The sequence below is a fragment of the Rhagoletis zephyria genome, unplaced genomic scaffold, assembly GCF_001687245.7.
Source record: "Rhagoletis zephyria isolate East Lansing unplaced genomic scaffold, Rhagoletis_zephyria_1.1 Rzeph_scaffold_00380, whole genome shotgun sequence".
NCBI lineage: Eukaryota > Metazoa > Arthropoda > Insecta > Diptera > Tephritidae > Rhagoletis > Rhagoletis zephyria.
Genome location: NW_016157464.1, coordinates 140,802 through 152,987, shown reverse-complemented (window position 1 = coordinate 152,987; position 12,186 = coordinate 140,802). Strand labels below are relative to the sequence as shown.

Below are 12,186 nucleotides of genomic sequence, written 5' to 3'. Positions count from 1 at the left end.
CGCCCGAACTTAGACTTTCTTACTTGTTTTTTTTTAATAATCGAGCACAAGATCCGATTTAGCTCCAATTTTAATATATATATTACCAAGGATGCCATTAGATAATATTTGAAAGAATAATAAATGAAAAAATTAAAAAAGCAAAAAAATAGAAAATAAGAATATGTTTGTATATGTATGTCCGATTTCAAAAATATTGAAGACGGTGCTTAAGGAGGCGAAGCACAATGTGTACACCAAATTTGGTCGTGATCGGTCAAATAGTTTTTGAGATACGCATATATGATAAAAGTGGGCGGTGCCAACCCCCTTTTTACAAAATTTATTGAAAAACCACTATATCACTTTTGAATAAATTTTGATGAATTACTTAGGCACACTGCTCAAAAAATCTGAAAGTCCGGTCTATACACACATACATATAAATTCAAGGCCGTATTTAAGAAAAGTCGCCGGATTTCGAAAATTCAGTTTATTTGAAATTACATTTAATCTTAGATAGTAATAAATTTTTTGAAATTATGGAAATAAATGCTGTCCAAAACTTAAAAAAATAAGAATTTTTAATTTTAACTTGCCCGATGAATAATCCCAAAACCATACTTTCTGGTGTAAAATGACCAGTCGCGACCTCTAAATGAACTTTAGTTTGCTAATTTCTGGTGGATTTTAAATTTTTACAAATGTCCTATTCACACGTTTGTTATTTTTATAATAAAAACATTTTTTGCACTAAGGTTCAGTTTCTCAAGGAACCCCCCAGCCATACATAAAAATACACAAATGAAAATTTTTTACTAATCCTAAATCTCTTTATTTATATAATATATATACATATATCTATATATTTTCCGAAATAAAATGTCTGTAATAGAAACACTAAACTACAAATCAAAGAATGTTAATCACCACGAGAGTATTATTTGTTCAAAAATTTCGATAATAGAGATGCGCAAAATAGCTATGCAATTATAATAGCATTCGATTTTGCAAAGGCTTTAAATTGGTCCAACTGCAGGTTGCCATTAAATTCGTTTTCAACTTTGATTTTCATTCCCAGTTCTTCTCCTCTTTGCTTTCAAGTGCTCCCGACAACAGCAAGCACTTGATTTTTTCGCTACAATCCCTTTTCATGCCATCGTATCAGTAACAGCGTGTTAGTGCATGCAGTATGCGACCAGCAGTGTCAACAAAGTTGCAATGCTGGAATTGGCATAATTGGCTGCTGAATTGGCCCTCAGCAAGGCGGAACTTTCGGCCAGCTCAATATTCGATACTGACCGTCGCGCATAGTAATTGCCTGGCAATCTCATTATATCCGGCTGCTTGCCCGGACTGAGTGGCGCCAATGCAACTGAACCCTCTGGAATTTCTATTGGCGGTAGGGGGGAGTTGAGCGGCGCCAATCGTACGCCAGTTTCCAAATTGCTGACCGATGCAAGGGCTACAGTACTGGCCATTGTCGTTGTTGTCGTCGCTGGTATGCTGGTGCTTGCTGCAGATGTGGCTATGTCTGCGGCGCCCGCAGTTGGTGCCGGAGAAGCTGGTGCGGGTGTCGTTTCAGCCGTCGCTGGAGCGGGATAGCAGGCAATCTTTTCCACTTCAATAGTTTTTGTACTGTCAGCAGGATCTGGCTCAGGCACACGCACCGGCACGCAGATAATGCCACCAGGTGCTGGTGGTTGCTCTGGCGCGGCGGCCGCACCCGGAGTGGACGCTGGAACTGCACCGGCCACAGGAACTGCATCACCAGTGTTGGGAGCGGGTGCGACGCCAGCAACTGTAGCTGCATCACCAGTGTTGGGAGCAGGTGCGGCATTGAGTGCAGGAGCAGCAACTGCAGCAGTGATTGCTGCACCTGTAGCCGCAGCGCCCACAGCGGCTGCTGTATTGACACCGCTACCCGCAGCTGGCGTGTTGAAGGGGGCAAGTTGGGGTGCGCCATCTGAACTGGGTGCGACTGGTTGTGCCGCTGCTGCTGCTGCATTGGGCGGTGGGGCATAATTTTGTGGCATGCTGGGCTGAGGAGCGCCAGCGGCAGCGGCAGGTGCTGCTGCGTTAGTATTGATGACAGTCGTACCGGAACCAGCATCCGCAGTTGTCACTGAACCTGGTGGGCCATTATTAATGATGATGATGCGGTCGTCTCCACCAGAGGCTGGCGGAGCGCTGCCACCACCGCTGTAACCGCCTCCGCCAGGTACACGTTCGACAACTCTGGTTTGTGAAGGTGTTAGTGCGTAGCCGAGTAGAGCGCCGCCAAGAGCGCCGGCAGCCAGACCAGAGCCTGTGGGATAAAAAGAGGTGGGGTTGAAAGTTAAAATAAAATTTAAACAGCGTCGTAATTAAAATGAAACAGTTTTTTCATGCGTCTATATATTGGGACGGAAGAAAAGAGATGGAATGAAGCAAGTGAAATAAAAGGAGATGGATTAAAAGAAGTGGAGTCGAGTGGAGTGGCCTGAAAAGGAGCGGAATGGGATGGAATGCAATGGAGTGAAATGAAATAGAATGCAATGGAATGGAGTAAAATGGAATGAAATCGATTTAAATTGAAGGCAGTGGAATGAAATAAAAAAATTGAATTAAATGTATTGAAAGGAATGGAATGTAGGGAATGAAATAGAGTCGATTGAAGTAAAACGAAACGGAATGGTTTGGAATGGAATGAAAATTATGAAATATAATTGGATTGGATATAAATGAAATGGACATGGAATGGAGTTAATGAAGTGAAATTAGAAATAATTAAATGGACCGAAAAGGAAACGATCGGAGTCCAGTAAAATGAATTGGAATTGATTTGCTTCCATTGGAATAATCAACAGTGAATGGAAATGGAGTGGAATGTAGGGAATAGAATGGAATGAAGTTGAGTTTAATTGAGTGAAATGTAGTGTAGGGCATATGTAATGATATCGCATGAAATGGAATTAAATGAATTCGAATGAAGTAGACTGAAAAGTTTGGAACGGAATGGGCAAAAATGGGTTCGAGAAAGTGGAAATAACTCAAAATGAATGTAAATGAGGAATGAGGGAAAGGAATAATGAGAAATCGAATGGAAGGAATGGAAAAGTAAGAGAATGAATTGGATTGGAAGTAATGGAATGTATTGGAATTAAAGGAAATGGAAGCATTAAGGATTTAAATTAGGGCTCGAGAAATAACTAATGCTAGACCCAGGCGAAGCCGAAGTCAGGCCTTAGGGTTAGATTGATCTAAAGGGTATAAAGTTGTGAGTTGTGCACTTAGCCATATACACACATTTAAAATAATATTTTATTTTATTTAATCACATCAATTTACTCACCGAATCCAAGTCCCGATGATGACTTAACCGGCGCTTGTGGATAGTATGTGGCACCGGCCGGTAGCGATGAACCTGCTGGTAGGAAGGTAGCTCCTGCGGGCACTGCTGCTGCTGCCGGATAGTAACTAGCACCGGCAGGTACTGCACCATGCGATGGATAATAGGTAGCTCCTGCAGGGATATGACCAGCTGGATGGTAACTAGCACCAGCAGGCAAAGCACCAGCAGAAGGATAATAAGTGGCACCGGCCGGAATGCCGCCAGGTGCGTGATATGTCGCACCGGCTGGTACCGAAGAGTGATACGTCGCACCGGCTGGCACCGAAGAGTGATATGTCGCGCCGGCTGGTAAATGTGATGGCGAATTATAATATGTAGCGCCAGCTGGTAAGCTCTGTTGTGGATAACTGGAGTGTACGCCCTGGACATTAGTACGCTGTATGGGCGTATGTGAACCGCTGCCAAAGCCGCCACCGCCACCAAATCCGCCTGTCGAATTTACGCGTGGCCGATAAGTCTGTGCGGGTGTCATTGCACCACGATATGCTGTATTAGATGCCGCAGCATTGCTGGCTGGTGCGCTGGGATTGTAAGTCTGGGCTGGTGTCATTGAGGCGCGATTGCCTGTATTAGTTGCGGCTGCATAGTTTGGAGGCGGTGCATTTGGTTTGTAAGCAGACGACGAGCTGATAGGTGCTGAAGCAACAGGTGCAGTAGCTCTGTAGGATGGTGGTGGCTCGTGTATGTTTGTGCGTGCACCGCCCACTGTATTCGCGGGCGAATATGCCGGAGGTGGGCCTTGTGATTTGGGTACATTCCAACCGATGGGCGAGGCGGTGGCAGCGGGACGTGACTGCGAGTGACTTGTTGCAGAACTTTGCGGTTTTGGCGGTGACGAATGGTAACCGCCACCATAGCTTAGCTTTGTTGCATCTGAATGGGAATAGGAGGGACGCGAAGCAGACGACGATGAATGCGAATTGTAGCCTCCATGCGATGTGGAAGAGGTACGGCGTGCCGAATATGAACCGCTGCTGCTGGAACTGCGACGACCACTGCTACTGTAAATACGTTTTGCATCCACGAAGAGGCAATTCGACAACAGCAGGCATACGGTGACAATGCCAAATACCCGCAGACGTGTTGGATTCATTTTGATTTTGCTTGTCACAATGCGATTGTGTAGCATATGCTACGTCTATATGGTTTTGCTGTAAATAAAATAAAAAATCATATTAAAAATAGATTCGTGGAAAAGCATAAACACATAAAATGGAAAATTCAAACAAAAATTGTTCAAATATAAAACAGTTTTTTGTTTTTATATTCTTAGTTCACGTCCACTTAGATTTGTATATAAAATATTTTTGATCTGACCAAGATTTTTAACCCTATACAGCATGAAATATGAAGGAGATGAATAAAAAATGTAAGCTGTGGGAAACACCTTATTCACGTATCAAAAAACCTGTAACGAAAGAAAAAGACATTTCCAAATACCTTATTTTTAATTAAATTTATTTTTTGCAGTTTAGTGCCGCACACAAGAATAAACATTTTTCGACCATACATACACAAAAGTGAGGATATATTCAAATCTAATATAACAAAATATCGATAATAAAATCGATGAAAAATTCCATAAAAATTTCGATAGCAAAATCAATAATAATATGGGTAGCAAGATCTATTAGAAACTCGATAAACCATATCGATAAAAATATCCATAAAAAAATCGATAAATAACGATAAAAAATCGATAAATATCGATAGCATAATCGGTAACAAAATCGATAAATATCGACATCAAAATCGATAAAAATATCAATAAATATATATAAAAAAATCCATAAAAATATCGCTAAAAATATCCATAACAAAATCGATAAAAAATATCGATAACAAAATCGATCAAAAATCGCTTAGAAAACCGACAAATAACAACAATATCGATAACAAAACCAATAACTATATCGATAAAAAATATCGATAACAAAATCAATTCAAATTTCGATAACAAAACCGATAAAAATTTCGATTATTATATCGATAAGTCGCGAGAATCCCGAAAATCTCTAAAATCCAAAACAGTTTACAGATTGAGTCTCTGTGTCTCCATCTATGTATGTATATCCTTTCCTATATAATTACCTTTAATTTAATCTTTCTTCCTCTATCTTCATCTTCACTTTTATCGGTATCCTCATCTTCACCTTTTCCTTTATATTTATCTTTGTTTTTACTTATATGTTTATCATTTTCTTCATCTACATATTCCCCTTCACCTTTGCTTTATATAAGTAAAGCGTTTAAATTTCATTTTTGCCTTTATCTTTATGTATCTTTGTTTTATTATACTCGAGCGCACTTGTGCACAAGGGTATTATAACTTTGTTCACATAACGGTTGTTTGTAACAGGCAAAACGAATCGAGATAGATATACACAAATGTATACATAAATGATCAGAATGAAAAGTGAATTCGATTAAGCGGTGACTGTCTGTCCGTCCGTCCGTCTGTCCGTCCGTCTGTGCACACGATAACTCGTGTAAAAATTAAGATATCTTAACGAAACTTGGTACGTGTCCTTCTTTCGGGCGTAGTACGAATGGTATAGAAAATGGGCAAAATCGGACAATAACCACGCCTACCTCCCATATAACGGTAATTTTCAGAAATACAAAAACTGCGATATTTTAGTAACTACTGAAGATAATTCACTCAAAATTGATATTTATAATAAATTTTAGACGAAAAATAAGAATATTAACATTTTTTTGAAAATGGGCGTAGCCACGCCCACTTATGGTTACATGTGTATATCTTGGTAACCGCTGCACCAATTTCTTCCAAACTTGGCACAGTTGTTGGCCTTGGTACAGCATAAAAAACCGCCGAAACTTTTTAAAATCGGACAATAACCACGCCCACATCCCATATAACGGTAATTTAGAGAAATACGAAATCTTCGATAAATCAGTAAATATTAAAGCTAATTTATTCAAAATTGATGTTTCCAACATTTCTTTACCAAGAAATACGGTTATGATAAAGTTTTGGAAAATGGGCGTGGCACCGCCCACTTATGATCACATATATATATATCTCGGTAACCGCTCTACCAATTTGTACCAAACTCGGTACGGTTATTGTGCTTGCCACATAGAAGGAAAACGTTGAAAATTATTGAAATCGGACTAAAATTACGACCGCTTTTCATATAACGGTAAATTTCGGAAATGCTTGAAACTTCAAAATTTCGAAATTTAAGGACGCTAATTTACTCAAAATTGATACACCCCGACTTACCATGTAGCGGTAGCTTTCGGAAAGGTGAAAAACATATATGTATTTAATACTTGCGCCGGGTATTTAATGTTCGGCTCCGCCCGAACTTAGACTTTCTTACTTGTTTTTATTTTTGCCTTTGCCTTTTATCTTTTCTTTATCTATGTACGTACTCATCTATACTTTCATTCTTGTATTGGTCTTTTTCTTAGTGTTATTCTTTGACCTTTTATTAACAAGTTTTTGTTAAAATATCACAATGTACATACACTCAAGAAGCACTTGTTTCAGCCCCAACCATTTCCGTTGCACCATTGTCGGTGCATCATTTCCGTTGCCCCATTGCCTTGCAACATTTCCGTGTGCAATTTCCGTTGAATTCGCCAATTCATTCCCAACCAACCAACCGCCGCTAAAGAAGTTTCAGTTCAATAAATAGCCGTGTTTGTAGATGCAGTTAAAGAAAATACTTTCATGTATCGCGATTTTTTTTTATTCAAAAAAATTTTAATATTTCAAAAGCGATGACACTTTTACCTGACAATTGTTTGCTTATCAGGGGGATTCGGGAACGTAAGTATGTCATAAAGCATTTTCAGTAGTTCTGGAAACACTTGCCTTTTTATTGCATTGCTTATTTACATACCCACACATACACCTACATATGTATGTATTTCCCTTGTGCTTAAATTTTATTTAGTAGTTTTGTCGCTTGTCACTCATAATTAAGATGAGTAGATTTAAAAACAAACAGGCCGTGTCGTCTATTTGCGCTCAAAAAGTGCGCATTGGAATTTACAGGAGGCTTCAATTTACTAAATTACGCTCTTTATTTATGTATATGTATTTAAATGTATAAATTTGTAACTTTTAGACATTTTCTGTGATGAAATTTGCCACTTTTACTTGTGTTGATTTTATTACAGATAAAGCGCCCATGAAATTATCAAAATGACGAATGATGGGATGATGAATATAAAGGGATGAGTGGATACTTCGCAAAGCGGCTGAAAATACGGTTTATATATGTACATATTAATATACATACATACATATATCAAGCTACTCAAAACACAAATATTAAGATCTTGATTTCGTAGAGTTATGATGAAAACAAGTTTTTTAGTTTAGACAAATATACACGTAAAACCTTCACTGTAATAAAAACAGTGTTCCTCGAAATAGCAGTGTTGTACTTGTTCACTATTTTCCTTTGCGAAGATTATTTGTGTTGTAAATTAAAGCACAAAATATGTATGAATTGATTATCTACTTTGCATTTTCTATTAAATTTACTGTATGTACATAAAATGGTTTGAACAAAATTAAAATAACATTTACTCACTTACCGACTAACTATCATCATTTGCTTTGTGCATTGTTTATTACCTACCAGTAATTGCAACTCAGTGACGACAAACAATTGATGCGTCATCGCTGAATCATTGCACTTTCAACAAAGCGATCAGATGGAGTGATTAACATTGATATTCAACTCCAGTTGGCATCAATAAAATTGCTTGAGATATACACGAATTATGATTCGAAGCCTAAAAAATGTACGCCAGCTGAGATTAGAACTGTTGATCTCAGATTTGCTTAACGAACGATTACTCGAAATCTAATCGCATTATCACTGTACGAAATCTATGTCAAGTAAAACCGGTTTATCTGGCTCTTAATTTAAAAACCTGGAACCGGTTTTTTTTTCAAATTGCAATTTTTCGATGAACTCGAGAACAGGTTTTGAGAAAAATGCGAATAATCGAACACCCTATTACACACCAATGCCGCATACGGAATTTCATTGATTAAGTGCGTAGAGATTGATCTCTATTGAAAAAAATTAAAATTTTCAAAAAAAAAGTCGGGTCAAATTGTATGGCGCTTAAAACGGGGTCAAATTGCCCCTTTAGTCGCACAATGGCAACACTGGCGTGGCTTTGTCTGCCATTCAACAACTCTTATGCACTCGAAGTTTCGGTCGAGTGGTTATTTAAATGTGTCAGTGTGATTAATGAGGCTGCGGCGGAAAGCATAAGTGCCCATGAGCAGTGCTCAACATTAACAGGTACGTGAGACGTCAATCGAAGGTTTTATAGTGTTAAGTGCAAAAGAAATAAAATAAAAATTCGTTACACAGACGAAATCAAATACTTGTGCAGATTAAACTGAACTTATGTATGCAAAATTGGATGCATGTACATAGATTTCCGTATATGCTGGTACGTCCGCTGAAGGAAATTGAATTAGTTTGAAAGTAATTTACAAACTACTTTATTTTCAATGATAACTAATTGAAATTCTCACATTTTACCTGCAACCAACTCATTTATTTAACATGGCGATGTCCTAGAAAGTAGTCAATTGCCTTTTCCAGCTTATATTTTCTACTACTTTAAAATTAAATTGGCTTAAACAACTTCAAAGTCAGTATGTTTCGTTTGAATACGTTTTCATTCTGCACTTCACAGATGCTTTTTCATAACTAAGAAAAACCGAAATTAAAAATTAAATTAGAGTTGAACATTGACATTCTTGGCTGCGACCAATTGTAGCAAACATCTTTGCATGCTCAGCTACAGCCAGACAACTTTCAACTGTTCCGTTTGAATTGTGTGCAAGCAGCAAGTCGACTGTCTGTATTTTGGTAGAACATTTCAACCCTTTAGCTCCCGCTTAAAAGATCGTTTTGGCCATTAATTCAAGAAATCCCGCGAAAAGCAAATTTGAAAGGTCGTTAGAGGATTGATAAATTCTAGAAAATTATTCTTAGGAAAACTTTCCTAGGGGTCTTCTCAGGCAAAAACTGTATGCCACCAAAATAAAAAAACCTATGCCAAGAAGGATCAGCAGCCAAATTTAATTTTAAAAAGTTTTTTTCTAAAAAAAAAACAAGATTTTTTTGTAGATTTTTTATTTGAATTTTTAGAGACTTTTACGTTGCTAGCATGAAGCTTTTGCCTGAGAATACCCCGAGTAAAATTTTCCGAAAGAAAGTTTTCTAGAATATATCAAATCTCTAACGGACTTCCTAATTTGCTTTTTGCCGGGTTTCTTGAAATAAGGGTCAAAACGAACCTTCTAGCCAGGAGATAATGGGCTAAAAGATTCTACGAAAATATTTCCCATGAAATTTTGCTATATATGTATATCTTAAGCTTTGATTTCCCTCACACATTTATTTAAAAAAAATTTTTCCACTGTTTTGAAAAGGACTTAGGCCGGGACATGAAAATTTTGGTAGGCCATAAAATAAAAATACGAGCTAACTTTTGCAAATCCATCGAATGTTTTATTACTGGATATGTATACTTTCAAAAAATATCAGAAAAGTCGGGGCTGATTTGAATTGTCATGAAATTGTCGCATAATCAATCAAATTTCACGCAACTGAATTTAAGTTTTTTTTTTTAATTATTACCACTATTACTAATAGACCAAATCAAAGTAAACGCTTTAGAATCTCGACTACATCTATATATATATTTAGGTACATACATACCCGTCCATATGTATTGCTATATATACTGCAGCTATGACTGAAAAAACATCAGCTAAAGCTCAGTATGAAATTTCCAAGACACAACAACTGAAAACAAAACACAGTTGCTTATCAATTGGACGAGATCAAATGTCAAATAGTGATTGGCATTGAATATTCCAGAGAAATTTAAAACGTAAATAATATAAATAATTTTTTACAAACTAAGAAGAAAATATTTCTAGAAAACGAAATTTATAAATATTTATGCCTGGAGGGTGAACAGAACTGGCATTGGAAGTCAAGAATAGATGCCCCCATACACGTTTTCCCAGTGTCTCTTGTTGAAGGTATTGCATTTGAGACGAATGGGCAAGTATGCGTCAAACAATTCCAAAAAAATTGAAATATTGGCAAGACAGAAATGCCCATGCAATATATGTCGTTGTTTAAAGTACAAAACCGCGTATCTACAAAATGCCAAACCGCGTATGTGAGGTTGTATAAATTATTTTGTAGGGAGTAAAAACCGAGGAATGAAAACGATTCAAAATAATGTTCCGGTTTCGGTTTCGGTTTCGGTTTCGGTTTTGGTTTCGTTCATCAAAATTTATTTCGGTGTAGGTTTCTGTTTCGTTCCGGTTTCGGTTTGGAATAAAAAAACAAGTTTGACAAAAAAAATAAAAAATATTTGTTAAACAAATATGTACCTTCCAAGTTTATTTTTCGCCAAAAATAAAATATGGTGATTAATTGTAATTTAAATAAAGAAAACACATTTATATTGATATCGTTTCTTCGTTAAAAAAATTAATTAAAGGTCCTCAGTAGAAAATCATTACAAACAAAATTATTGCTGTTTAAAATGATGCACTAGAATATTCACACTCGACTTTCTTCTTTCCATTTAAACATTTATTTTTTAGAGACAACTGACAATTAGTGCATTGCCATGCAATCTTAATATATTTGACCTCTGGCAGGTTTCGTAAAAAGTAAGTGAGTAATATTGATGTAAATAGAAATATTTATTTGCGCCGCATATCACTAATTTTATTATTATTTCTTGGTATTTTATACTCAAAAAAAACCGGTAGTATTTGCAATTTATGCAAACGCCATAAACTTGGTTACATATTTTTTATGTTCATTTTATTCACTGTGTTCACTTACTCAATACAACGCACTTGTTGCTATTGTTGTTATGAATATTTATACTATAAAGTGGTTTGTTATGTCTATAAAAAGCTACGCTTGAACCGCGCTTTGTATGCTTGACTGCGAATTAAATTTCGAATTATTTGTGTTCGCTCTGTTCAACGCTTGAAAGTAAACTAAACGCGAGATTTTAGCGGACAGCGGAATATTGGACTCGCTCCGGTCAGTTTGGCTGTGGGTGTTTTGTTTATTTCTTATATATACATACATATGTACATATACATATACATATATGTAGTAAATATACGCAAATATGTATATATGTATGCATAGATTCTGTTTTTATTATTTTTAGGCACTTGCTGCTTTTTCGATTATACAGTTTAAGCATACATACTATGTTCTACATAAATAGGTACATACAGCTATACTTTTAGCATACTAAAGTACGTATGGATATATGTAGACTACATAATGTAGTATGTAGACAAATAAGCGTACATAGTATAGGGTGGGCCAAATAAGACATACCTACCAACCACAGCAGGTCCACAGTTTCCCTAGCAGTGTGCGAAGTTGCTCCATCTAGTTGGAACCACAAATTAGGATGCTGCTCTGCTGTTGGCCGCAAAAAGTTGTCAATCATTGTTCTGTAAGAAGCTTCAGAAATTGTTTCTGTCGTTTCATCTTCTTTCTCGAAGAAATATGGGCCGATAACTTTTTCGCACAAAACAGTGCATCTTGATGGGTGTAACTGGTGCTGGTGTGTTGCCCTTAGATTCTTAGAGCCCCACAATCTACAGTTTTGCTTGGAAATGCGCATGGATTGGTGCACACACATGCATATGTATATGTATATATTATTATTATTATTTATTAGGAAAAATATATACAAATATTAAACCTAATGACAAGAAGGAGTGCAGGCTACTGTGGCCATCG

General features: G+C 37.0%; 1 protein-coding gene across 2 annotated transcripts; it reads right to left on the bottom strand.

Moving 5' to 3' along the window:
* Window positions 1-784: 784 nt before the first annotated feature.
* LOC108359376 (flocculation protein FLO11-like) lies at window positions 785-11,474 on the bottom strand. 2 transcript variants are annotated; one of them, XM_017611216.1, is made up of 4 exons: window positions 11,260-11,474; window positions 3,314-4,524; window positions 1,792-2,287; window positions 785-1,728 (listed from the first exon to the last, which is right to left on the bottom strand). In XM_017611216.1, the coding sequence occupies exons 2-4, from the start codon at window positions 4,500-4,502 to the stop codon at window positions 1,158-1,160; spliced, it is 2,256 nt and encodes a 751-aa protein (XP_017466705.1). In that variant the 5' UTR covers window positions 4,503-4,524; window positions 11,260-11,474; the 3' UTR covers window positions 785-1,157. The 2 variants fall into 2 exon arrangements, with proteins under 2 accessions (XP_017466705.1, XP_017466704.1); XM_017611215.1 differs by having other exon boundaries at window positions 785-2,287.
* Between the last annotated feature and the right edge of the window lie 712 nt (window positions 11,475-12,186).